The sequence below is a fragment of the Protomyctophum parallelum genome (genome assembly GCF_964188405.1).
Source record: "Protomyctophum parallelum genome assembly, chromosome: 10".
In the NCBI taxonomy this organism is placed as follows: Eukaryota; Metazoa; Chordata; class Actinopteri; order Myctophiformes; family Myctophidae; genus Protomyctophum; species Protomyctophum parallelum.
In genome coordinates this window covers 13,648,713-13,674,877 of record NC_139704.1, presented here as the reverse complement: position 1 = coordinate 13,674,877, position 26,165 = coordinate 13,648,713, and the positions used below count along the sequence as shown (strand labels likewise).

Here is a 26,165-nt window from a genome sequence, read left to right as displayed (position 1 = left end):
TTGAGCATTGGTTGGCTATTGAAAAATAGCAGATATACAAGCTCATAGTTTGTAGATCTGCTATTTTTTTTAACAAATGAAAAGAATATAGATATTTTTAAAGTGAACATTTTTAACTCAAATCTTTGCTTCTGGAGGTCCCTGGAACAAGATATTCGATTTTCCAATCGATTACCAAAGTGCCATCTTCAGTAGAATCGATGTTGGTTATACCACCTCCGTCTTTATCCCAAAGTGTTGTCTTTTCTTCCATGGTCTTTACTGGTGTCAGTCAATCTTTTAATTTAAATACCGGTAGTGTTAATTCCAGCTTTAAAATTAAGTTCCCACTCAATTAATCAATAAAATAAATATATGTGTATATGTGCAACAAAATGGGTAGTATCAATGCTGCAGTTCATATAAATAATTTATTTCTTCAACATTATTGCTTACATTCTTTGTTTTCACTCATGTTCTTGCTTAAGGCTAGACTACTAAAGGCTAGAATGCCAAAGCAGAAGGATGTCAGTCGGAAACCTGCTAATTTTTATTGCCAGTCATTCATTTTCACAGTGTTTTTCTTGAGCATCCTGTGTGAAATGTGGATGTTGCCGTTTCCTGCACTCGTCAATCATGAATCACTGTCCTCTCCAGTGTCTGTTCCGGAGACATGAGGTCTTCATACACATAAATGCCATCACATTTCCCCTTTGAAATTCCATTTACTATAGTTCCTTTGTGGTTAAACAAAGTATTTTGTTGAGTCCCCAAGGCCCTTTATTATACCCAAAATTTAAATGAAAGCATTTTGGAATTCACGTAAGCCACACAATTCCCGTCCCCTCTTCCGCCCTGCCTGTTGTCTGTCCAATGCAATAGTTCACAAGCCAAGGTCTGTAGTGGTGCTTTGAGCTGCTTTGAGCAGCTATAGCCATTTTTGTTGACAATGTGAAAAGGATTGTAACATTGTTAGGCAGACATAGCCATTTTTGTTGAACAAGTGTTGAATTATAAGGAGTCTCACTGGCCCCAACAGTTGTCAGGATATGTGCTGAAATGAAACACGTTGGCATTGATGATTTTAGGATTTGGATTAGGCCAGTACAGATATTTCACTTAAATGTAGTTGTATGGCTCTGTTGAACTCAGAATTAATTAAAAACTGTAGAAATGTGGTGGCAAAGGTATATTGGAGGAAGAAATAGAGTCTGCAGCACTGATAGGTAATAGTTGGCTCCACTGGTTTATTGATTCAACGTTTCGATCACTGGGATCTTCTTCTTCCTTGAATCACTGGTATCTTCTTCATTCCTGAAGATGATCCCAGTGATCGAAACGTTGAATCACTGGGATCTTCTTCATTCCTAAAGATGATCCCAGTGATCGAAACATTGAATCACTGGGATCTTCTTCATTCCTGAAGAAGATCCCAGTTGATCGAAACGTTGAATCACTGGGATGTTCTTCATTCCTGAAGAAGATCCCAGTGATCGAAACGTTGAATCACTGGGATCTTCTTCATTCCTGAAGAAGATCCCAGTGATCGAAACGTTGAATCAATAAACCAGTGGAGCTGAGTTTTTTTCCGTACTGCGGACCCTATTTCTTCCTCTTGCATTGCCATTTGTCCAGCACCTGGGCCAGAGTGGATGTGCATGCTCTAAAGGTATATTGATCTTACATAAATATAATAAAAACAGTGGGAAAACAGAATTTCTCTTTTGGAGAAACGAGGTGTGTACAGTCTGAATAATTAGCCAAAATTAAATAAATTCATTTGTGATTCTATTTAGCTAGATGTGTAGATGGTTACCATTCAAGGAGACGTATTTCAGTAATATTACATGTCTCAAATCAATGTTATTTGCTATCATTAAATATTCAACATATAAATAAAACTTAATTATATACATCCTCTCTGAGATAAAAAATATTTGACTTTAATAATTATCAGTTGAGACGAATAACCATATAAATCTATACTAATTATCCATAATGTCTAAATCATGGAAGTGGTCAGGACAGCCTTTTGGGGGAGGGGTCAGAATAAATAATGGACTTAGATGGTTATTCGTGTCAACTGCTCAATTGTTTACGTTGAATTTTTCATTTATAGAATTTTATCACATACTCTTATCCAAAGCAACTCACAGTAAGCATTTTAAGCCGATTCATTGCTTTTTATGGCCTAAGTGCACTATTATTGCAAGTTGTACCATAGTTCCTTTACTTTCAGTGTGGTAGGCAAATCTTCCACTTAAATCTCCCTGTGGTTAGTCTAACTTGTTATTACACATTATAGCTGCTACACTTCCAGTTTTCTATTGATATCCACATTACCAACCTTTGTGGTATGTTTTCACAAGTTCATTGCTTCATTGTTTAACTCGCCATCTGGCTCTAAATTGAAAACAATAAGACTCACAATTGTTCGAGTTCCTTTCCACGTGAACTTTTTTCGTTTTTAGGAATATTGTTTTTCTAGTGCTTTGATTGTCTTGGCAGCGTCATTTTTGTTGTCGTGTCTGCTACTGCCTGTGATGGAATGCCTTCTCACTCCGTGTACACAAGGAGGACAGTTGAGGACGTTTAGAAGTCTGCTGGTCTGATCATCATTGTAGTAGACTTCAGTGAGTAGCCAGAGCCTTTCCAGTAGTACCATTTGATTCCATTGAAGCGATTTGAGTTCTGGCCTTGTTGAAAATACATTCCATTCAAATTGGATGGACCGCAGGCATCAAACCACCATCCTATGGACGGAAAGGAACAAAGGAGTTAGATCTTCTTATGTAGTAGTCCTCAACATGTGTACAGAATACAAGTCAGGTGCACTGAACAGAATGGGGTGCACTTTGTACGTCACTAGCGAAAATTGTCCACAAGGCATTGCAAGCTTGTAGAGCTCTTCTTTTTTGCTAAATGTTTGCCTTTTTTTACAGATGTTTGCCTACATGACCAGAATAGGGATGCTAGGGTTCATGTGGTTAAAGTCTTAACGAGGATATTATGTGGATCTATCAGGATCTGGATCCACATAGAAACAGCATTCCTCCCAATGTGAATCTTCGGTTTCATGTGACCACTAGCATGTAACATCAGCCATCTATGACGTATCTACTATGAATGACTCCAAATTTGGGCAAGGTTTGAGAGCAATCACAAGTGGGGGCACTCTGGGATTTACTGGCAGTGTGCATACAAAATTTGACACTGATTAAAATAAATGCAATTCCTTGCAAACAACAGAGTGAATATTATTCATGTAATCATGGACATCACACAAAACAACGCATTATTATGGGTCAGGCATGTTCCCTTATGGGTCAATTGTTTTTCAGAGTTAAATGAACAGTCAGATTATGGTATGGATAGGGTTCCATGAAAGGATAATGGACAGACTCTTCTGAGTGAGACCCCTCATGAACGTCAAGCTGACATTGACCCCATTGCAGAAGGATCCAATGTCTGGCAGCATAGTTACTCACAGAGGCATGGATAGGAGAACTTTTATAAGCTCTAAAGGGGGGGGGGGACTTTGTTCCCAGGCTATTAATGTCAGACATTGCAAAGGCTGAATTCCCCAATGAGCTGATCAGTGATTAACTCTGAGCTAATTGTACTCTTTGACCCAACAGCAGAAATGCAGGAGCCCCTTGAAAGTTCTTGAAGATTTCTTGGGGAAGTGCCAACCTTAGAATGGGAGTTCTTTTGTCCCTTTCCTGATGCAGTGAGCACCTTTACAAGATTACAGTTACACCCACATTAATGTGAACATTCCATTTACCTGAACATAACACATTTGGGGTTAATTGTGAGCATACGTTTTTCACTTGTAATGTACCTAACCGGTGCATCTAAGTGACAATGAAGTGAATCTGACTCTTACCTCCTGATGTCAGCTGTGAACATTTGCAAACACATTTGTCATTGTCTGCATCCTTTGTGCTGAAATCATTTCCTGGCTGGCCAAGGCTGCTTATTTTGCCTGCTGTTCCACTGTAGCTTTTAAGGTGTATCCTGTCGGATGAAAAGGGAGAATGGAGGTAGAAGTCAATGATCGGTGTTCCTCAAAAGACAACCTTTAACCACATAAACCATAATACCATACAGCAGTGGTTCCCAAAGCTTTTAGCTCAAGACCCTAAAGAGAAATTAGACGTTTGCCCTGGACCCAAACTAGTGGGATCAAATGGACCAGTAGATCTACAAAATCATCAGCAGCAGATCAGCAGCAGCAGATCAACTAAATCAAATGGAGCAGCAGAGTTTCAAGTTCACAACGCGTATCTTAACACCGCATTGTAAGCTTGTATCTATTTTCACTACTTCTTTCTAATTTAAGGAATTTCTTAGATTTTCTTATTTCTTCATGAAATTACTGAAAAAATATAGAATTTGTTTTTAATTCATGAAAATGTAGTAAACCAAAATTAAAGGGACCCATAAAGATGTGTCCGTGCCCCACAAATGGGTGCCGTACAATATACTTAGTTGCCATGGTCCATGGTAGGTCCATTCCCTTTTCCCTCTAGTCTACACCAAATCTCTTTGCCGAAAATAGCTTGATGCACCCCAGAAAACTATGCTCAAATTTGCTCAAAATTCTCCATTCATTGTCAATGGGAATTTAATGTTTGTGTAGGACCAAGTTTGTGAACATACACTAAAAGCTGGATATTGGAGGGGCTAGCGCCCCTCAAAAATAATGACCTACAAGCTTTTTCCCAAATATATGAACTCCGAAGGCAAATTGTGTTAATTTATGGCATACATGTTTTCTAGGGGTATTAAGGTCTGCTGAATCCAAATCTGCTGTATGCCAAGCTCAAAAATGGATGCTAAGCCCTCAAAATGGACCATTTAAAGATGGCGGCCACCACTATGCTGAAACATAATAAAACACATTATGTTTGACTAAACATGGTAGAAAATAGACTGAAATGTCCTCTTTAATGTTTTCATATATGGGGAATACAATGAAATATTCTGATTTAAGCTCAATTGTGAAGAAACCAGTTTTATATAATTTATAGTGACAATTGTCCTCTTTAGTCCAGGTCCTTAGGGATACAGTATGTCGTGCTAATCAGTCTAAAAGCACCATATTTGGCCCAGATGTAGTCCAGGGCATGTTCTAATGATTTAGCTAGGGGGCCTGAGCCGATGACCTTCACAGTTGCCATATTGGCCAAATCCAATATGGCTTCCACCTGAAAATGGTTTTGGCTATAACTTCTGAACCAGATGAGCTACAAATGCAAACTTGGTGTCCATTTCAGGATGTTTGATGATAAGAAACATTTTGGAATAGCCTACTTATCTTTATGATTGGGTGTATCTGGACACCTAATTTGCATATGTCCAAGATGGAGGCAATATGAAAATACCTTGTTGTACCTTAACATTTCACACTATATTGGCAAACTTGTGTCTATTTGTATGTTTTTTCTTTAGCATTAGAAACATTGGAATGTTCTTATACTGTATGTTGTCGTCTGAACCCTCATTATTGGTGCAGGCAACCTCACATGAGGGTGGCCTGGTTGCTCAGTAGAGCACTCACCTTTCAACCACAATAGACTATGTGCATGCATAAAGTGAGTGGCAAAGTGAGTTTAACGTTGTTTAATGCAATCAGATTTCTGTTTGGAGGTATGAGCTGTCAACGCCAGAAAGTGTTTATTTTTCCCACTCAGTAGGCGTTCCCGCATAACTTCCGGGTATGATGATGATGTCCTGCATACCCTCTATGACTATGCCATGGCTTTGATCCTGGGCACCTCCGACTCTGATAAGAAGGCACTTTGACCTACTTACTTGTACTACTTACTGTTATGGAGTCCCATATACTGAAATCATGAATATGACAACCATGCAGACACAATAGCAGGGGGATGGGATTAGCCACTGCAACCATATGGATGTGCTAAAGATGTTGATGTGGAAAACACAACTGGCTAGAATCGCTAGATGTATGGGGAATTGAGATAGCTGAAGACGCAGATGAAGGAGTCGCTGGACATCAGAGTTGATCGGCTCCAAGGTGAGGGCAACTATACTGTAGGTTGCCTGTCAGATCAGATCCAGTGTTGCCTCCAAAACTGCCTATTCACAGCCTGTTAGCACATGGAAGAGAGGCAAAGCCAGTGACTTTTGGAGACCAGGAGCATTGCAGATATCATGAACGGGAACGTCCCAGTAGTTATTTCCGCAGCCAAAGCCAATCCAGCTGTGTGATGCTTAATGTCTCAAATAAGTGGATTGCAAGAACTACAATTGATAGACAAATGGCTTTATGGCCATTGGCCCCAGCATGGGCCAGGTACAGAACAATTTTTGTGTCCTTTTCAGGATGGTTTCAAAGCTGTAGTGCAGATAAATTGAATCCAGGTTAGTTTGAGAATTGAGAGCACATTTTTCTTGTTACAAAGCAGCAGTTAACCCTACATGTCATCGTCCATGAGCTCATCACTGATAATACATAATTAGGTGTACATGTTGTCATCAATCACGTGCGTGGATGTGTGAGTGTGGCGAAGTATCAATGATTGCTGGTCTGATCTAAACATATTGTTTAAATTCTAAACAATGTTAATATGTTAGCTGTATCAAAACTACTTACTTATGTTATTGTTTCAATATCTGAAAATTGCATAGGTTTTTTGTTTTGAGCTTAACTAAATCTGGGCGAAAATGTACAATAGATTTTGGTGAATAGTGACCGTATTGGTAATAATAAGCAAATTAAAGTGCTCTAGTCTAGATAGATTGAATCATCATAATACACCAAGTTTACCAAGAGTGTTATAGGAAGATTTAGGTATAACAAATCTTCCTATAACTGCCATCTCGGAAATATACGAATTAGGCGTCCACCCAATCATAAAGAAAAGTATTTCAACATGTATCTAATTGTCTAAAAATGTGAAACACAAGTTTGAATATGTTGATCATCTGGTTTAAACATTACAGCCCACACCGTTTATATGTGGTGGCCATATTGGATTTGACTGCTGTGGTGACCCAAAGGTCGCTGACTTGGGTGCCCTAACTAAATCGTTAGAGCATGCCCTGGGCTACATCCAGGCCTGGATTGGCCACAGGACATACCAGGCATGTTCCCGGTGGGCTGACCCTCTGGTGGGCCGGTCTGGGCCAAATGTTAAATTAGTTGTCTGTTGGTTGTGTATCTATGTTGTATACTGTTAAATGTGGAGGTGTTAAGGGCTTGTATTTCAAGTATTTGTATGGGCCTCGACCCCTGAAAAGTATCTGTATCTGCGCGCTGGTTGTGGTGGGCCAGTCTGGGCCAAATTCCGCGAAAATGTCCGGCCCAAATTTTTGTCTTAGTCCAACCATGGCTACATATGGGGAAACTTTGGTGATTAGACTGGTGAGGAGACTTATCTCCTTAAGGGCCTGGACCATTCATAGAGAAGCAGCAAGCCGTTTGTGGCTGATATTGTAGTTGGGCCATCAGTTTATACCACAGGCATGCAATATTATTTTTAAGCAGTTTCTTCACAAGTAATATGGAGTTGGTTACCGTGTACACGTTATGTACACATATACATTGGGAACATCAATTATTGCATAAAGTTGGTTGGAAAAATATTCGCCAATAAATGTCAAGTTTCACAATATGTATGAATTTTAAGCAATTTCCTCACACTTGATTTCAAATCAGAATATTGAATTGTATTCCCCATATATGAAAACATAAAAAAATGACACTTCAGTCTATATTTCTACCTTGTTTAGTCAAAAATATAGGCGTTTTATTATGTTTCAGCATAATGGTGGCTGCCATCTTTAAATGGTCCATTTTGAGGGCTTAGCATCCATTTTAGAGTTTGGCATACAGCAGATTTGGATTCAGCAGACCTTAATACCCCTAGAAAACATGTATGCCATAAATTAACACGATTTGCCTTCAGCACTTTAAATAAGCACATTCTCTGAAATCCTGCCTTGACTATAGTGCCGCATAATGAGCATGTAGATCCCCGACGGGTGCAGTACTTAGTTCAGGCTAGTCATTGGTCCGACAAACGACAACCTACTTCAAACCCTAACCATAACCGCAAGCACTGGAGTAGCGCATGTCCGACATTACTGCATGTCACCCCCCCATCTCTCTCCCCATTTCCTGTCAGCCCACTTTGTATCTATCCCTCTACAAAAATAAATAAAGAATGCGAAAGCTAAAAAAAAAGATAAAAAAAAAAGAAAAGGATCAAAGTTTGAAACCTTGCCCAAATATTGAGTCATAAGTCATAGATATGTCATACACCAGTGGTTCTCAAACGTCCCTATGGTCAACTTGTGCGCAATCTGGGAAAATAATCAGAGATAATAGGGTTATAACGTATTGTTTAACATTATAGTCAACGAGGGGGGACATTTTTACTGACGGACAATTTCCGGTTTAGCAACGGAGACAGTGATAGATGGTAGTGAAGAGTGATCTCAAACCGAATCAATAGAAATCAATAAAAGACGAGATTTTGGCACAGTGAACAAAGTGATTAAAGACGAGAAATCTCTTCTTTGGCACAGTTTTTGCATAATTTGGTATCTGATGTAGGTACATTGGGGCAGTCAGAGCTGTAATCTTTTGTCACACGATTTACACAGATCTTTACAGTGACTTATGTCCTTATGTTAAAGATACCTTTTCAAAACATTGCAGTCACCTTATTCTTTTGCACGAATCATATTGGTGCAGTTATGTGCAAAAATGCAACCTACCTGTAATGTTGTGCTTCACTGTCGAGAAAGAAATGTTCGTATTGTGAGAATCCAGAGTTTCCTTCCCAATCCATCAGCTGGATTCTCAGTCTGTATGGTTGTTGATTTGTCAATTTGGAGGTAAATTCATTTCCTAACCAGTATTCACCTGAAGGTTCTCCAAACCCCTATTAGAGAGCATAAAACCAATGTCATTAAACTTTAATGGAATTTATACAACAGTTAGTTTCGAGGAAGCAAAGCAATCTGATTGGCTTCTAGCCATTCCTTAAACCAGCGCAAAGGAACACCTACTCAAAACAAAGATTCAGCTCCTGTTTTTCTGCCAGAGAGCAGCAGACTGGGTGGCTAGGCTAGCTGGTTTCTTGGGACATTTGTGGTCTTATCTGTCAATAAAAAAATAAGATTTTTTGGGGTGATTCTCTTAGTTTTAAGGGTAACAAAGTTTAAGGGTAACTGGTTAGGCCATTAGTGTTGTGGTAAACTGTATAATTGCAATATTATTACACTCGAGGGTGTTCTTTATCGTCATTAATGCACTTCTGCGTTACCTTTGGGAACTCCTGTACGTCTACAGCACCGCAGGCGTGCATTAATGACGATAAAGTCATCGCTTAACTACAGTAGAGCGTTTTATAGCAGTCACCATCAATCAAATGGAATGTCAGTGTTATAAATCCATTTGGCTGTTCATATTATCATGATGAATTTGTCTCTTTCCGAAAGAAGTTACAAAATGCTTTGCTGTCGGGTGGAAACCTCATATGTCCAAAACAGTTTAGTTACAGCATTCAGATCTACAAGCTTGCAATGCGAGGAGTTATGCTTGCAGCCTTGCAGATGGGATATTTTTTCTCCTTTTGAGTGACACTAGTATGGTGAATTAGGGCATTAATTACAAATTCTGCCGGACAGCAACGTTCTGTGTGTTGTGATGAGTGATGACCAATAAAATTGCCTCTGCATCATACAGTATATCAGAATAGTAACACAAGCTAGGCTGTATTATTTTTCTTGGGAAGGAATTTAATCTTGATAGCTTACCGTTTTGTATTCTTTCCACGTACGGTGAAAGTCAACACGTCCGTCAAACCTTTTCTGTAGTATTGTCCATCCACCTCCCTCTGTCTCCATATCACAGGAGGCCTTTACAAAAGAGATACAGGGCAGGCCTCTCCAGTTATTGACTTAATGAATGCATGGTCATTTAAAATTTGGCAGTGCAGTCTCCATTTTGTTTGTCTCAAACAGATGTCCTGCTACCGTAAAGGGTTTCCAAGTTCCAAGTTTTAATCACTGAAAAGTATCTAAGGAGATCACTCTTCAAGCTCAAGCATCCACCACATTAACCAAAGGCTGAGGACATTTTAATTTAACCAGACTTAAAGAAAGACTGATTTATTTATTTGCAGAGTATTGTTTGTGTGTGCCAGACAGACATTGCAGCTCCTCCCTTTGTCCTCTTTCAACCGATTGCTTATTAACAGTTTTCTTCATGCATTTAATTATGTTCTGTACAAACAGTGATCACCTTAATTTCCTGGGTAGTGTTGGGTAGAGTGAGTGCGTAGACACCACTTTCAGTGTTTCCAGACTTGAAGACAGCAGCACAGTCCATGTATGTAGTCGGTGTATCCTGCATCATGGATGGTTTGGCTTCTGCAAAACAAGCAATTCACATAACTGAACACTATAAGTGTGCACACAGACCAATCCAGGGTCACAACTCCAGTAAAGTTATAATAAATATAATAAATAAATTATAATAAATAAATAAAAAGAATATATATATATATATTCCAAAATATACTGTATATATTTTTATATATTTAAAACAAATAATTGCATACATTTTAAAACAAACAAATCTAAGACATTCCATAATAATAAAATAATTAAGAAGTAGTGAAAATGGCTGATCTTCAACGCGTTTTTAGACATGTGTTACAACATTAAAATCAATATCTCGATGACTGTGATAGCCAGTGTAAGGATTTTAGAACTGGTGTAATGTGGTAGTCTAGTCTCTACAATCTACTCTAGTCTACACAATACATGATATGATAATTGAAAAGTAATCTGGACCTACTTGTACCTCCGGGCGACGGGGCAGATATCTTGCTGATGAGGCTGTTGACAGTGTCCAGTAGCTCCTGTTGCTGGCGGTGCAGCACAGTGTTGTTGGAGGAGACACGCAGTAGCTGCTCCTCCAGTTCCCCTATGATGGCTGTCTGCCTCTGGATGAGGCTCTGAAGCTGTTCCTTCTCCTCTCGCAGCGTCTTCAGCTCCACCTGTCTCTGCTCCTCCATCTCCCCTACTCTCTTCTCCAGGAAGCTGATGAGAAACGAGGGTACGAGTTCAACAACTGGCGTAGCCTTTACTGTACTGTATGCTGAACAGAATCATCATTGTATGAACCTAATGATCCTCGTTTGAAGATTCCCTTACCTGTTCTTGTCATTCAGCTTACTTATTTCACTTGTTTGGACAATCAGTTGTTTTTCCAACTTGTTTGTTGACAAGGAGTTCTCAAGAAGTTTGCGCTCAAGTCGTGTACTATGATTTATTACCTAGAGATAAAAGGAGCAGTTTTGAGAAACATTCATCGGCTAGGCTATTTCTCACAGGGAACTTTTTCAGATCATAGTGATTTTTTTTTAAATTGCTGAGAGCCATTTAAAGGGTAAACATTTTGTACTATCAAGTCAAATACTTGGCAGAAGCCTAAAGAAGAACTTAAGATATTTAGGGGTTGGAGTTGGGTTTCCCACAAGAACAGAATATGCCCTTAAGCTAAACTTACAACCATAGTATGAAAAAAATGAAAGCCTGGTCTCTTCTGGAAAGAAAACAAATCACTGTTTTATTCAAGTGCTTCTGACTGTGACACTTCTCCATTTTCTTATGCATACTATGCAATGTTGTTATGCATACTATGTTGTTATACAATCAGAACAATACCATGGTTCACTGCCAAGTCATATTAAATGAAGCTGTCTGTTTTATCCTTTTTGTAGAAATTAGCAAGACTCTTCATCAATACTGTTTGCAAATCTTGAAGTGACTCCAAGTATCTTCCATGCTAGCAAGAACTGTAGTGTGTTCTCAAGGTGCGTCTCTCTGTGCTTTATGCCCTGTGACTATCGGCATAAAGCACCACAACACTAATATAATGGCCTAACCCATTCTAAAGACCATTTTTGAATTGGATGAATAGTTGTTCCATTAGGCGAGCAAGTTCAACCTACTATGACCCAAGCTCTGTTTGTAGTTTCCATCACAGTCTAAAGACTACAATGAGCATAGTCCATAGCTAGTTGGAAAAACAAAATCTGTTTTCATGACAGGAAAAAGCAGAACAATCAAATTCCAATAAAGCATAAGGTGTACATTGGAAAGTGGGCAGGGGTAGGGTTAGAGGCACTGTGCACAGAAAAAATATTCTCAGTGTTAATTTATCCATTTGTAAATCTGAGTGTACCAATGAAACCAAATATACCCTTCATTACGGGTCCATTTGTAGACTGAGTGAAATGAACACTCAGGATTTTGCCGTGCACATGTATTTTCGCAGACAGATGTATTGAACCACACTGCTGGGTCGAGGACCTTGTCTCTGATTTCCCAGTTTGGAGGAACTGAACTCAGCAAAAGGCATATGTTCTTTACGTGAATCCTACGCTGCGTGTCACTAACAGAGCTGTTGATGCCTTTGAACAGACGGATGTCTGATTGTGACAAACTGATAGACCCCTTTCTGTGGGAATACAATTGTGCTAATAACAGGAAATGCTGTGCAGTTGGCTCACATAAGGTCAGTGACGTTGTGAAGCCAAAACAACACACTGGCACAGGAGGGTTGTGTGCGTGTGTGTGTGCGTGCGTCATGATTTCATGTTCAACACCTAGGATGAAGCTTCAGTATTTTATGGAGTAGGGCACTAGGCCACAGTATTACTTTAGTGTTGTTTCTCAAATATGAACGAATACAATAATTCCAAACCAACTATTGCATTCTCACATTCTGTGTGTAATTAATTTTGTGCAGAATTTGACACGTATCTTAAAACAGTTTGACTGGTTTAAACGCGTAACCCGCATTTTTATCAACCCCCCTTCACTGCCGAGATTGTTGTATTACCTTTAGAGCATACGCTGAATTATTTGGCCTTTTAATCCGTGAAAATCCAGCGAAAAAAGGTTTCTCGGTTTATTATTGTCCGATCGTACCATCCACCATCTTGGTGCACCCGGAAGACGCACACAAGACCCGTCTCCATGAGGCGTTGTACCCCATTCATTTGCATTGGCCTCAATTTCCCAGAAGCCCTAGCAGCCCACAGCATGTGACGATTTCCGGTTTCGTCATCAAAACGAAAGCATCTAGTCTATCTCCGCGGCGAAGACAGAGTTTCTTTTTATTTATTACAATACGGCAGATTAAACACATAAAACAAAAGGCGGGTATGTCGTATATAGCAACGACAGTAACCTGGAGTAAACCATTCCCGGCAGTAAAACTGTTTTAAAACCCAATTTGTGCCCAGGACATCTCCAGACGTCTTTATAATAATGTCCTGTGGTGCCCAAAGATGTCTGGAGACGTCTTTGGAAAAAATAAATATATATATTTATTTTTTTAATCGTTCAAAAAAGGCTCTACTGAACTCTACTATGGGTATATTTTGTGTCCAAAAATCATCCAAATAACATGGGGCACTCCACGTCGCTATTCTGAAAGAATACAAGGGCACACAATGTGTATTACACTTTAATTTGTGTGACATGTGACAGTGGATGATTTTGTATGTGTGGATGTTGACAGTGGTTGTTTTTTGAGTGGTGCACTCCCTTACGGAGCTATGTGGGTGGAAGCAATTAGGGGTTCAGAGTCTTGCTCAAGGACACTTCGATACTAACTCTGGGGGAGCCGGGTTTGAACTGGCAACCTTGCGGTTACCATCCGGCCACTCTACCCCTGAGGACCACTCTACTCCTGAGCCCTGAGATATTCTTACAATCTTACCTGTGCCTCCACATTTGTTAGTTTCCGTGTTTGCTCTGCAGTTTGACTCAGTAGGTTCGTTCCTATTTGGATCATCGCAGCTGTGTGGTTGTGTACAGCACTCTGTTGAATCTGGACCATCTCTTGCTTCATGCTGTCTTGTATGTAGTTCTCCAGCTGCCGTTAGGATAGATGAAGAGGGGGTTAGCATGAGTCAGCCTTTTTGTAAGTATTTGGACTATTTTTTAGAAATGTAATTATTAGCCTTCCTTTTATCTTTTCAGGGAAACTGTGCTGAACACACTTGTTTACATAATAGTACAGTAACACAGATAAACACGCCTGAGGACCACTGTCTGAGGACAGTCTTCTAAGCAGCTTCACTGGAGCATATACCTGTGCAGTATATATGGTACTCTATATACTGTATATTGTACTGTGTAGGTATTTAAAGCATTGATTGCTCCAGGCCACTAATGGAAGATGTTTATATAGCACGCTTAAAGCAAACATTAAAAATCCATAGACTTGGCTGCCACATGATGTCACGAGCCAGACAAAAACAATGTAGGTCCGGTATTGCAGCTTTGTCGAGGAGCGTGCCTTTTTGTAGTGATTGGCCATTTGCAATATCTGAAGTGCTGCGTGCAGCATTGTCGAGAACCAAGTACTGATCCCAGTGAATCAATTCCTTATTTTTACCAGCTGCTGTGTAAGCACAGCTGAGCTGGTCTATGTTCTATGACTTTGGCTTTCACGCCCACTTGCACCTATCTTTCTCATTAGCTGCTGTGATGACGACCAATCGTCCTGATTGGCTGCCTCGTCTCTAGGCAACCAGACATGTTTTTGCCTCTAGCCGACCTCTCAGCCATGGGATGCTAGTGTAGCATTTCGCGGAAGTGGGGATTGAACCCGGGGCTCCCACTCGCCAGACCAACGCACAACCTACCGTGCCAATAGGGCTGAGCGAGTGGGAGCCCCAGGGTTCCATCCCTGCTTCTGCGTAATGCTACACTAGCAAGCAACAACATTGTCCGAGGAGTGGAACACACTGCAGACAACCTGGCAGGTAGGTAAACTAAACACTGCGTTGTAGGAGGAGGCTTGGTACTTGGTAGCCTAGCTGACTTTGCCAGACACAAGTGGACTCACTCACGCCTCCTCCCCGCTATGATATCGGGGAGGAAGCGAGAGTAAATCCACCTTATAATTTGGCCAAAACCAGCTAGAGGCTTGGGAACTGAAGGTGCGTTCAAACTTGAAGATATTTGTTTCCACTGTCGCTTCACTTTGGTCAAGCAGGTCAGAGTTGGTAAAAAGAGCTGTAGCTGAGCTGTCTTCCCTCTCCCTCGAGTGGTGGATTATATTATTGATATAATAGATATAAAAAGTACTAATGTCATTTAACATTGGGGGTATAACCATATGGAGTCGCTCGTTACATTTTGTGGTCTCGAAACACAAGCACACAGAGCGACGAGTTGTGAGCTTGTAGATCGGTTATTAGGCTACTGGGAAAGCGTGTGCGTCACAGTGCATGTGTTGAGTTCACGATAACGCACGTAACGTTGTGGCTGCTAATTCCCCTGTCCGGGTGGACCCTAACTCTATGGGGTGGACTGGGACTCGAAAAACCCTGTTGGAAAAGCCTATTTGTCTTTTTTTAATGGATAAAAGTGCATTTTTTCCTTAACAGCTAACGGTTAATTAGCCGGCAAGGCCTGACTGACGTTAACCGGTTAATAAAATGTCTCCATTTGGCCATCCCTACTTAGGCTATATCAGCTGTAATGTGACATTCCGTGGTACAAAAAACAAACACAAAAACCCCACCTCTGGTCACCAAACAACCAACAGCTGTGTGTGAGGTGCGATATATGATGGTTTGGAGAATGGCCTACCTGAGAGTGTAAAACCAAATGGACCCATAAGAGTTCATTTGCACATCGTCTCAGAGTTTATTCTTATATAAATGTGTCCTTTGGTTCCATTCGTAGTAGGCTACAAATGTGTCCAAATTGGATGTATGTAAACAATGGAAAGGGCAAACGCATACCCATGAATGACAACACATACAGACACAGATAGCCCCACACACAAAAACAGAAGCCATAATGCCTCCTCCACCATCAAAGAACAGATTAATTTGTCCAAAGCAAAATTCTTAGTTGGTCCTTTGGTTCCATTTGTAGTAAGACACACATCAGAGTTACAGAGTCACCTGGACAGATCCTGTTGTTGTTTCCACACACACAAATACACATATTAGACACAGATATTTACATTTCATAGCACAATTCTGCAGATATAATAAGGCAGCTGCTAAATAATTGATGTGCATGGATTCTTGTTTTCTAATAGTATTTCTTATGCTATATCTATTTCCAATTGAAAAGGGTAGTTGAAAATACGTAATTTGTGTTGTCAAAGCATAACTTATGCACTTTTCCCTTTTACGATAATCCATTTTATGTTAATAACAGGGTTTTTCTCTTGGTGGACCTCAGCACCTACTGATGGTGCATGAATTCAGCACACATGCCTAGCAGGGGAAACCATGAATAGAGGTATTTGCCATATTGGATGGTTGGTGACAGATATGGCTCTTTATCCATGCTTTGTAACTATTGGATATGAAATGCGACACCAAGGAACTGTGATCACACGTTATTGAGAGCAAGGTCAAGAACTTCTCAGTGGTTGGTCTGACACTGTATTCATTCTTTTTTGTGAGCTACTTTTGAGTCAGTGTTTAAAGAAATGTTTTCTGTTCTCTACTTTATTCCTTAGTTTAGGTCTTTTCTAAAACAGAAGTCTTGTTGCTGTAGTGCTCCCATTCCTCTTTTGTCAAACCTAGAATTCTCATGAGAGGTGGAAGTGGACAGAATTATCCCATGGCAACCCAGACTTTTTAAAAGTGTTTACATAGTAATGTTGAAGCGTCTAAAAATTGAGACAGGAAGTTCATTTGCATGTGGTTGTTTGCCATAGGGGTCAAAAGAGGAAAAGTAGTAGAGACTATTTTTTCCCATCACTGTATACTCATTGACTATACCATATACAATACACATATACACACACACACACGAGTATGTGTGTGTGTGTGTGTATAATATATATATATATGAGAGAGAGGAAAGAGAGCTAAAATATGATCTATATAGAACATATTTGTCTCCATCTAGCTAACAGTTTTGCCAGATTTAGAGTGAGACCAATCATTAAGTTATTTCCTGCATTGTGTTCCTGAGTGGCAATCAGGTCCTACAGCTTGTAAACAGGATGGAAGTGATGAGGGACGAGTCACATCCTCTATGAAGGCCTGACTTTATACAAGTGCGAATGAGTGTCTGTGGAATGTTTTGATCTGTACAAAACTTGTATAATTAGTTCAGTGCAGTTGTTTTGTCATCTGTCACTAAAGCAAACATAAATAGCTTATATTTTCTTTCCGTAGTCATGAATGACTTCTGTAATTAGTGTTAATTTTGTTTGTCTTCCTCAACTGACCTCCGATTTGTTTGTTGTATTGTATACGCACTGAAGCGCGTCAAAGGTGGAAGTGTGTGTCATCTGAATTGCTGGCAAGAGGACATTCCATTGATGGCCACCAGTGATCTAATCAGTTGTTTACTCCTCCTGGCTCGAAGTGTTCTGTGAAGAATGCTTGTTTGTGTTGGTTATTCACACGAAAGCGTGCTGACCACTTGACACATTGTTTTAGTGTCACGACAACATATCATCGCTGTCGTGAGGAAATCTAGAACCTGCATTCCAATGCAACCAATATAGTTATTAACTATTCACAAGCTCTTGATTTAATGATATATATATAATATTCATAAATGGAAAGACATAACCACTTTCAACCTGGCATCCCTATTTTAGGCATATAGGTGAGAAGTTTCAAAATAATTGAAGGTGGAAAAAAAGGAAAATTTGTAGATCTACAAGCTCACAATGTGATGTGTTGTGAGCTTATAGATTGTCTATTTTGGCTACTTTTGAGCAACACTGGACCTGGTTACCCCAACACACACCTGACCTATGCACATTACCTGCATCTCTCTTGATATTGTATTGGATAATTGGCTTCAATGTCATACTGTAGGTCTGAATAGAGAGTCAATCAGGTAGCCAGAGATTTAAATCATGCTTCTCACTTTTTACGGGCATAAAAGCTTCACAGTCAACGCTGAAGTATAAACATTTTACATACAGTGACTACTGCCATCATGAATATGCCATATCCATTATAAAGCTTATCTAAAATGGTACGTTTTTTAAAATATGATTCAATCAACAGAAGGTAACGCTTATTATTTTCCCGTTTCAAATAGTTAGTGTTTTTGTATTTCTGTATGTTTGTGGTTACTGGAGGAATAGTTGTATCCAGAGCATGGAGCATGTCAAAACCTGGCAACTGCTGACCTTTCTTGTGGGGTGTTATTAGAGAGATGGTAGTTGTGTGTAAGTTGTTCTGGTCTTGTCACGGCTCATCTAGTTTAGTTAATTAATCAGACTCTAGAGGTGGTAGAGCTTTCACTTCTTTCATTCAAGTAATGCCCCGGCAGCAGTGAAAGGAAAGCACACATCCCCCATGCATGTGGACACCTGTGTCGAGGCTTTGTCCCTCCTTAATGCCTCATTTAGACTGATCTTCAAGCTGACCGTGACACGTTGGTTAGCTTGAAGATCTGTTCTTTTTAAGTTACCACAGGCACAACTGTGACAATGCTTCTAATTTAAAGGAAGACTGGAAGAGCAGCCAAATACACTTAAACATATACATGTATTAAAACCAACATTTCGACAGCATTGACTTCATCAGCGTTTTCACATAACCCTCTTTTTTTCTTAATTGAGCTTCTAATTTATTGATTTTAGATGATTTGGTGAATACTTTGGTACTTGGGTAACAGTCATGGAGCCACCCATGACTTCCATTGATTCAGGAATAGAGATTAAGGTTTACTGACAGTTAAAATAAGTGTTAAATACCCATATATTCTCATAGTACTCATTGCTGTATAGAGTGTTCGTTCAGTAACAATGTCTCTTCAGCGCTTTATTAAACAGAAAATGCATTTTCAGTTTGGGATACCAATCTTATCTGGAATGGTTAGAGAACTCGATCAGTATACCTGTAAACCTGTTGCATAGCGACATTATAAATCGTCTATTTTCACATTGTTTTTGTATAATGGCATTTCCAGAATGGGGATCGTTAATAATCAATAGTTTTGATCAAATTATCTATTAACAATAATTTTTTACAATCGTTTAAATAGATTAGTTCGATTAACTGTTGCACACCTGGATTGTCCTGTAGTTGGAGGTGAGACAGGACCGTTTATGTTTACCTTGAGAAGCCACTGTGTGTTGTTCTCCATGATGTTCTCCAGCTGCTCCAGTCTCTGTACTGACTCTTCATACTCTGCTGGGTCATCCTTCTGGACTAGGCTGTTGTCGCTTTGGCACATTTCTGGCTCAGGCAACAGGAAGGTGTAGCTGCATGGTCCGTTTTGGATCTGATATTGTCTCTTACCCGCAGTGGTGGCCGAAGTCTTATATCCTGTCACCAGCAGCAGGCACAATCTCAAAACCAGTAAGCCAACATTCAGCATTTTCATATAAAAAATGTTTTACCAAAATAGAAAAAAGGCTCAAATTGAAATCCCTTTAAAAAAACACTGTAGTTCACTGTTTTTGATGTAGAATTGATTTGACTTCTTATCCCAAAAATATTCATACACTCCTCTTCAAGTTCTTCAGCTTCTTTCTTAGTAGCACTCGTCTCAGGATGAAGTCATCAGCGACTAGAGGTAGTGTGCCATTCCAGCAGGTCACTGGGCCCAAACTGCATGTGCTCTCTTTTCATCAAGCCCCTTGCGTCTTCTTTGAGCTGCTTTTGACCCCTCTGATTGGCTAGCTGTGTGTGATGGAACCACCCCCCTTTCCCTGTGGCCAGTCCCTGTGAATTACAGCTCGGAACAGTATTGTGGGAGACTCCTACTAGATTCCCCTTCACGCACCAGCACACATGGGAGCAGATGCACAACATGCCCCCCCGTATCCTCTTGTAACGCCTCAGAGAACAGGCTCCTTAAACAGCTCATTGAGAGAGATACAGGATAAGCACCACAATGCATGTTGGTTCTTCACTGTCCGAAACGCTCCTCAGGATGCAGCTGTCCACTTCAAGCAACATCTGTAATGGGATTGTCCATTCAAGCCGAAGCCGTAAGCTCTGTAAACCTTGCTTTAACTGCAACAAAGGCACAGATGTACTTAAGTGAAAACTTCAGGTTGAGGTCTTCTCTCTGATGTCATGCAGTGGACTTGTTGAAGTGGTTGAATAAACCTTTTTTTTTTTTTCCTGTATCCAAAAATGAAATCACAATGTAGACATTATTAATTATTAATACAATACAAAAAAGGACTCACCTGGTGGGACTTTATAAACATCTAAATTTAGGCTTCTACTTTATGTCATCATAATCATGATAAAATGCCAAATCTACAAAATATAAATAAATAGCATATCCAGTATCCACCCAATGCCAAAATTCATACATGTTATTCATAAGAACTTTGACATTTTGGTTAGCTCAGAATTGTAAAACAAACTTACATTCCCAGAATCTCTTATTGATTATGTATGGACTAATTTCAATTTGTTAGATAGTAGTGTGATTAGCATTGTGCATTAAAATAAATCGATCTTGACCTCTATGATTCGCAGAGCTATTTCCGTCTCACAAAGGTGAACAGTCATACTTGCTTTAGTCACGTAGGAGGGACAATTGTGGTTTGTTTGTTTAGCTTGTTGATGCAATTCAGTATTTGTAGGCTGCCTGGATGTCGCCAAATAACATTCCTCTCTCCGTTTTCCCACCTTTGATATAAGAGGATGTGCCAGGTCATAACTATGTTTCTACATCCTGTCTGAATCTTTGGCGACACTAGTAATAGTATGACAAAATATGGTTCTACACTGGCTAACTCCTTTACACCATGATGAAGTCATTCAAGTGAATAAATTGATGAGGATTATAAAGTTCAGTAGGCTACTTATTACCAGGGTTTTCTTTTGCTTGCGGTCATTGGTTTCTGGTGGTATATCTGTAAGCATGGTGGACAGGAGTTGGTCATGATCTGAATTAGTGCTTAATTTGACTTAGAATTGTCAGAAGAATTCAAACATTGGAACACTTAAAATAACTTTGATTAGTTCAATTAATGATGGCAATGTGGTCAAATTAGTTTAAGTAGTAAGTCAGAGAGGCTTATTGTCGGTATCAGCCAGGGTGTGGGAGTCTATCCCTGTTTCAATGCGCTAGACCTCTGGGAGATGGATTGCTGAGGTGGAGCGAAACACCTACAGTACCATCAGCTCCCAGTACTTAGCGCACACACATCTTCAAGCCGTGCTCCTCATATGTCGAGTTGGTGGTGCCCGGGATTGAACCCATGACCTTGCGGTCGAAAGACCAACTGAGCCGAATTTAGTTTATTGTACTTTAGATATCACTTAGTTTTGCTTTTGCTACAAGGCTCAAACTGATTAATAAACAGATTTATGAAAATTAACATAACAATTGTTATGACTTTCCTCTCAGGCACACATGGGGAGCAGGGTTGCTTGCTTTATCACATATTTTCAGGGTGATAAGGCAGGCCGCAGATATTATTGTCTTTTGGCCAAATCTGTGATTCTCACATTTTGTCAGTCTCGTTATTGCTTGGTGTGGCAATATTTAGGAACGAATGCCTCAATAAAGAAGCAATCATCAATACTCAGTGTAGTTAGTCATAGTAAACTAGAAGCTTGCGCTCACGTCTAACGCCACGTGTCCGTGTTGTTGTTTTCTGTGAATATCGTGTCTCCAGGTGAGAGAGACACACACACACACACACAAAGCGTACATTTTGAACAAAGGCAGACAGCAATGTGTCTTTGGCCGATGACCGTGTTTTGTCCATGCTGGGCAGGTTGTGTGGTCGTTCTGTAATCGAGCAAGGACAGAGAGGTAGCTAAACTACAGGGAGAGCGAGCGTTCCGTGCTCACCGCAGTTCTCAGAAAGCCCTGCTGTGATTGACCAGTAATCGCAGACCCACCAAGCTGGGTTGAAAACGCAGAGGTGAAGTCAGTGACGTATCACAGCCACCAAGCACAGGCATGAACGCCACTTCTGCATACAGAACACCTGTGTATGACTTGGCTAACTGAACAAAGTTGTGCGCTCCGTGGGCACAAATTAATTTGCATTGTGGGCGTGGAATTCTCTCAAATGTTATAATAGAGTGGTATTTGTCCTCCGTGAACTCTCTCAAAGTGGAGACAGGTGTGCTGTACAGGAAGTGAACCCACTTTGGTGGAAGTTTTGTCCTAAATTTAAAGATTGTGCCTTACATCAAAGACATCTTCCAATCACTTCAGTAACTTCTTATTCATTTCCCTTAACGGTTAACCACATGAACCCTAGCGTTCATGTAGGTCAGGATGCATTTGAGCAAGAGAGATTTGGTGTAGTGGGGAAAAGGACAGACCCTTGTGGGACACCAGTCAACAAAGTATATAGGGTTTAAACGGTTAAATAATTCACAATACCAAAATATTCTTTACTTTCCTATAACAATCAGTCCTCTTCCAATGTATTACAAGTTGGGCTTTTTCGCTTGTACTGAACGAATTTCTTTACATTACCCTAACAATTCCATGTGGTCTAATATGGTCTTATGCATAACTCCAGCCATTGCATTTACCGTCTGCGGTGTAGAAAGTCGTATCAATAGAAGCAAATATGCACTGTAGGAAGTGGACAGCTATAATATGCGGAACAGGAAATATAACACATTTAAGGCACATTACCCAAGAGGAAGGTATTGTCGTCATTCCAAAAACAGTGAGATCTTCAGGTGTTTGGGGTGAATCAGTCGTACAGTAGATTGTGTGGGTTTCAAGTCTGCAGGAAGTGACATAGTCGGACATACACAATGAACTTTGTTTTGGTTTTATTTATTTTTTAAACTGCCTTCCAACACCCGATTCTTTTTCAAACCCCTTTTTGAACTTGACATGTCACTAAAACTATGTAAGTCCAAGCTCTGTATTTATAGTATAGTAGGTCGTTTGCGTCTCTTTTAAACCTTTTTTGAACTTCCAGAGACATACTGTAACTGAGTAATGGGTATGCTTGGCACAAAGTTATGTAGAAGCAGGAGAATAGCTGAAATATGTACAACATAACAAGGCGTAGTTGTATTTATATCATTATGGTCTTGCTGCAAAGAAGAAACCTTGACATACTGATGTGAGCATTGTTTTCATTGAAATTTCATCAGTCATATTTTAGAGCTTCAGTCATTAAAATCAATGAACAATATGAGGTTTATATATACAGTAGATTGTCACCCAGGCCTTTGCCATCGCTTGTTCCTAAAGAATCAAGGTCCTTCACGTTGACTAGAGCGACAGTTTAGTTTGGCTTACACTGATTGGTAAGATATCAATTATGTCTTGGCTTCTGGGTCCTCTTCCTATCACTCCTGCGTCACTCCGAGCCTGAGTCAAACCAGTGAACTTCCCATTCCTAGACGACTTCTCTGCCCAAACAGCTGCCGCCCTCCATAAATACAGTCTATTGTAGATACTGTGTATCTATAAAATCCTATTTTAATATTTCACAAAAATGTTTTTCTCTGCTTTCTGTTCCCAGACAGCGTTTTTGGTGAAAACAGAGACTCTCTTCTTTCTTTTGAGATATTTGGTGTCTGCCACTGATTGCATAGCGTTTTTCCCAAACTAGGGACGCCAGCAGGATGAAAGTGGTTAGAAATAGCGACACCCGATGTCATCAAAGAAGTCAAATAATGACATTACAGATACAGTATTGGCCAAACCGATATAGTGGGGTTGCTCTACATATTTTGTATCTAAATCACATGGGAATGACTGTGTTGATTCTCACTGTTCTCAGATCAGCCGTCTCCAGCAGCACCTGTCTGCCGGGGAGCACCAACAGGACTTGCTACAAGGCCAGCCGGTCATGTTTGTGTCGGCACACACCCAGCCCCCCGCGGACAGTCTGGTGGAGCTCATTGAGCTGTGCGGGGGCACAGTCAGCAAAATCATCCGAAAAGCTGGTATCTGCATAGGGGAATTTGACAGGAAGAGACCGGAAGGTTGCAGGATCCTCTCTGAACAGTGGCTACTCGGTAAGATGTTAACCACTTAAAAGACCTATATACTTCCTCGTAGATGAATTGCGAAAATAGCCGGTCTATGATTTCACACTGTGTTTTGAGCTTGTAAATATTAAGTATTATTTTCTCTTCTTTTTTTTTTCATAATGACATGCCCAAATTAAGGACACCAACGTTAAAGTTGTTAATCATATCTCCCTCCATGTTGTTTTTGACATTTAAATATTGTAAGAATTCCTTTATTGGACAGCTGAACAATTAATTTTACATTACGTGACATTCTTTTCTTTTTCTCTTCTATTCAGATTCTATCACCCATCTCAAACTACTCCCGTATGATGACTACGAATTGGAGAGAAGATCCCCATAAAATGTGACTTTGAACTGTAAAGATGCACTTTTACAATGGCTAATGCCTGGTTCATCTCCTCTGAAGTATTACATACTGTACATATTTTCATGCTGATCTTTTTTCTCACATTTTCATATTCAGTAAGATATGCCCGATGTCATGGGAAATGTTATGTGACTGTCCATTTTAGCCAGCTGGAAACTTGATGCTGCCGGCTTGTGTTTTGTTGTTTATTGCCAGCCATCACTGGCTTTGACCTTGTTTCTGTTAGTTTAGCGTAAAAAATACTTTCGGTATTTGGTCTTATTGAAATTTTAATTTCAGTCCCTAAGTGATTTGGGGTAATTGTCCTCATTTTAACTACCAGATTACATTAGTACAAAGGGTGTATATTTTGTTTGCTGTTAGAGACTTAAAAGGAAGGGTCTGTCTTGCAGGCAACCCCGTTTTCCGCACCACGTAGGGAGGGACTTTCCCACGAAAGGAGCGGCTCTAAGGAGTGCTGCGGCTTGTGATTGGGTGGAGTGTTCCACTGTGTTCATTGTAGTGGGGACAAGGATTTACTATTCTGTGCCTATCAGGTCGCAACGCGAACAGGGCTGAGTCGGCTCAAGTGAACTTTGCGTCACTCGTGGTTCAAGTTCGCTTGAGACGGCGCCCCTCCATCTCAGTCTACAAATATAGGCCGATAGTCCCTCCCTTTATCGAAGTCCTCCCTTTATGGGGTGCAAAACTGTGTTGCCATAACAAGATGTCCGCCATGAGAACTTTTAATTGTGCATTGACTGACAATCATAGGTTTATGTTTATGTTATGCTTTTTATTAATTTTATGCATTAGGGCTGGGCAATATATGGATGGCTATATCAATATGACATGAGACTAGAGGCCCTATTTTCGCCATGATATACCCCTTATCCCTAAAATATTTTTTTTTACTTCTGAAAACATTTTAAAATTGTTCAACTAGTTGATCTACATCAACATGTGAGCTTGAAATTGGCTATTTGAACATATTTGTTGAGTTGTTGAGTAATATACAATGCATACATACATACGTCTGAACTGAGTGGTACTGTACTTAAGGTGTGTGTGTGTGTGTGTGTGTGTGTGTGTGTTAGGCTGCGCAACAGTGACACGTGAAAAACGCTATTTCCGTGCTCGGACGGACGCAGCCACTGCCAGGCAGGGACACACATTGCTGTGCATTGGAGTGACTGCACCACTCAAAAAAAAAGTACTACCTACCCCTGACCATAATCGCAAGCACGGAGCAGCGCATCGCTCGCTAACCTTAATCCGGTGGTTTTAACGGACCCCTCACCAACCTTAATCCGGTGGTTTTAACGGACCCCTCACCAACCTTAATCCGGTCGTTTTAACGGACTCCTCAACAAACGTAATCCGGTCGCCTGTAAAACAAGCGCCCCCTCAGTGACCATCGACTACCAGGCTCTGCGTAAAAGGTCATCCCATATATGGAGCTTACCAGCAACTCCACATCTGACCTAAAACTATCTACATATACAGTATGGAGCTCAGCTGACCTGTCCTTCCCCACCCGTCCTTCCTGTTCTGACATTCCATATGTTGATATGACCTCATCAAACCCTGTACACTCAAGACACGCTCCATCTAGTACAGAATTAATTCCATATGTTGATCTGACACCCCATGCCAAAGCGCCAGCGCTCGCCCAGCAGTCTGCCATCACCCATGCGGGGCGAGGTCGCTACTTGCCCTCAGAGCATCTTACTGGTAACTTTGTTGTTTGTGTTTGTATGTAGTGTATAATGTGTATTGTCATGACTGTTAAATAGAAAATAATCAAAATATATAGTGTAGCGCTAGTGACCCTGCAA

The 26,165-nt window shown here is 40.3% G+C and overlaps 2 protein-coding genes across 3 annotated transcripts in view; one reads left to right on the top strand and one right to left on the bottom strand.

Annotated features, from left to right (window-relative positions):
• mcph1 (microcephalin 1) overlaps positions 1-25,233 on the top strand; it is a 42,579-nt gene extending 17,346 nt beyond the window's left edge. Inside the window, exons 14-15 of the mRNA XM_083774537.1 lie at positions 23,726-23,963; positions 24,257-25,233. Coding sequence (XP_083630663.1) covers positions 23,726-23,963; positions 24,257-24,321 — 303 coding nt within the window. The 3' untranslated portion in view covers positions 24,322-25,233. The remainder of the gene's footprint in view (positions 1-23,725; positions 23,964-24,256) is intronic.
• Positions 1,527-19,565, bottom strand: angpt2a (angiopoietin 2a). Of its 2 annotated transcripts, none has more exons than XM_083775790.1 (9): positions 19,105-19,565; positions 13,760-13,915; positions 11,182-11,303; positions 10,823-11,067; positions 10,265-10,392; positions 9,778-9,879; positions 8,734-8,900; positions 3,869-3,999; positions 1,527-2,732 (listed from the first exon to the last, which is right to left on the bottom strand). In XM_083775790.1, exons 1-9 carry the CDS (start codon positions 19,372-19,374, stop codon positions 2,572-2,574), a joined length of 1,482 nt encoding a protein of 493 aa, XP_083631916.1. In that variant the 5' UTR covers positions 19,375-19,565; the 3' UTR covers positions 1,527-2,571. The 2 variants fall into 2 exon arrangements, with proteins under 2 accessions (XP_083631916.1, XP_083631917.1); XM_083775791.1 differs by having other exon boundaries at positions 10,829-11,067.
• Positions 25,234-26,165: the final 932 nt, after the last annotated feature.

Coding starts and splice junctions, on each gene's coding strand:
- angpt2a (XM_083775790.1), bottom strand. CDS start 19,374: ATGAAAATGCTGAATGTTGGCTTACTGGTTTTGAGATTGTGCCTGCTG. Junction 9,880..10,264: donor ACACTACCCAGGAAATTAAG/GTGATCACTGTT, acceptor TCTTTTGTAAAG/GCCTCCTGTGATATGGAGAC. Junction 8,901..9,777: donor CGTGGAAAGAATACAAAACG/GTAAGCTATCAA, acceptor GCTCTCTAATAG/GGGTTTGGAGAACCTTCAGG.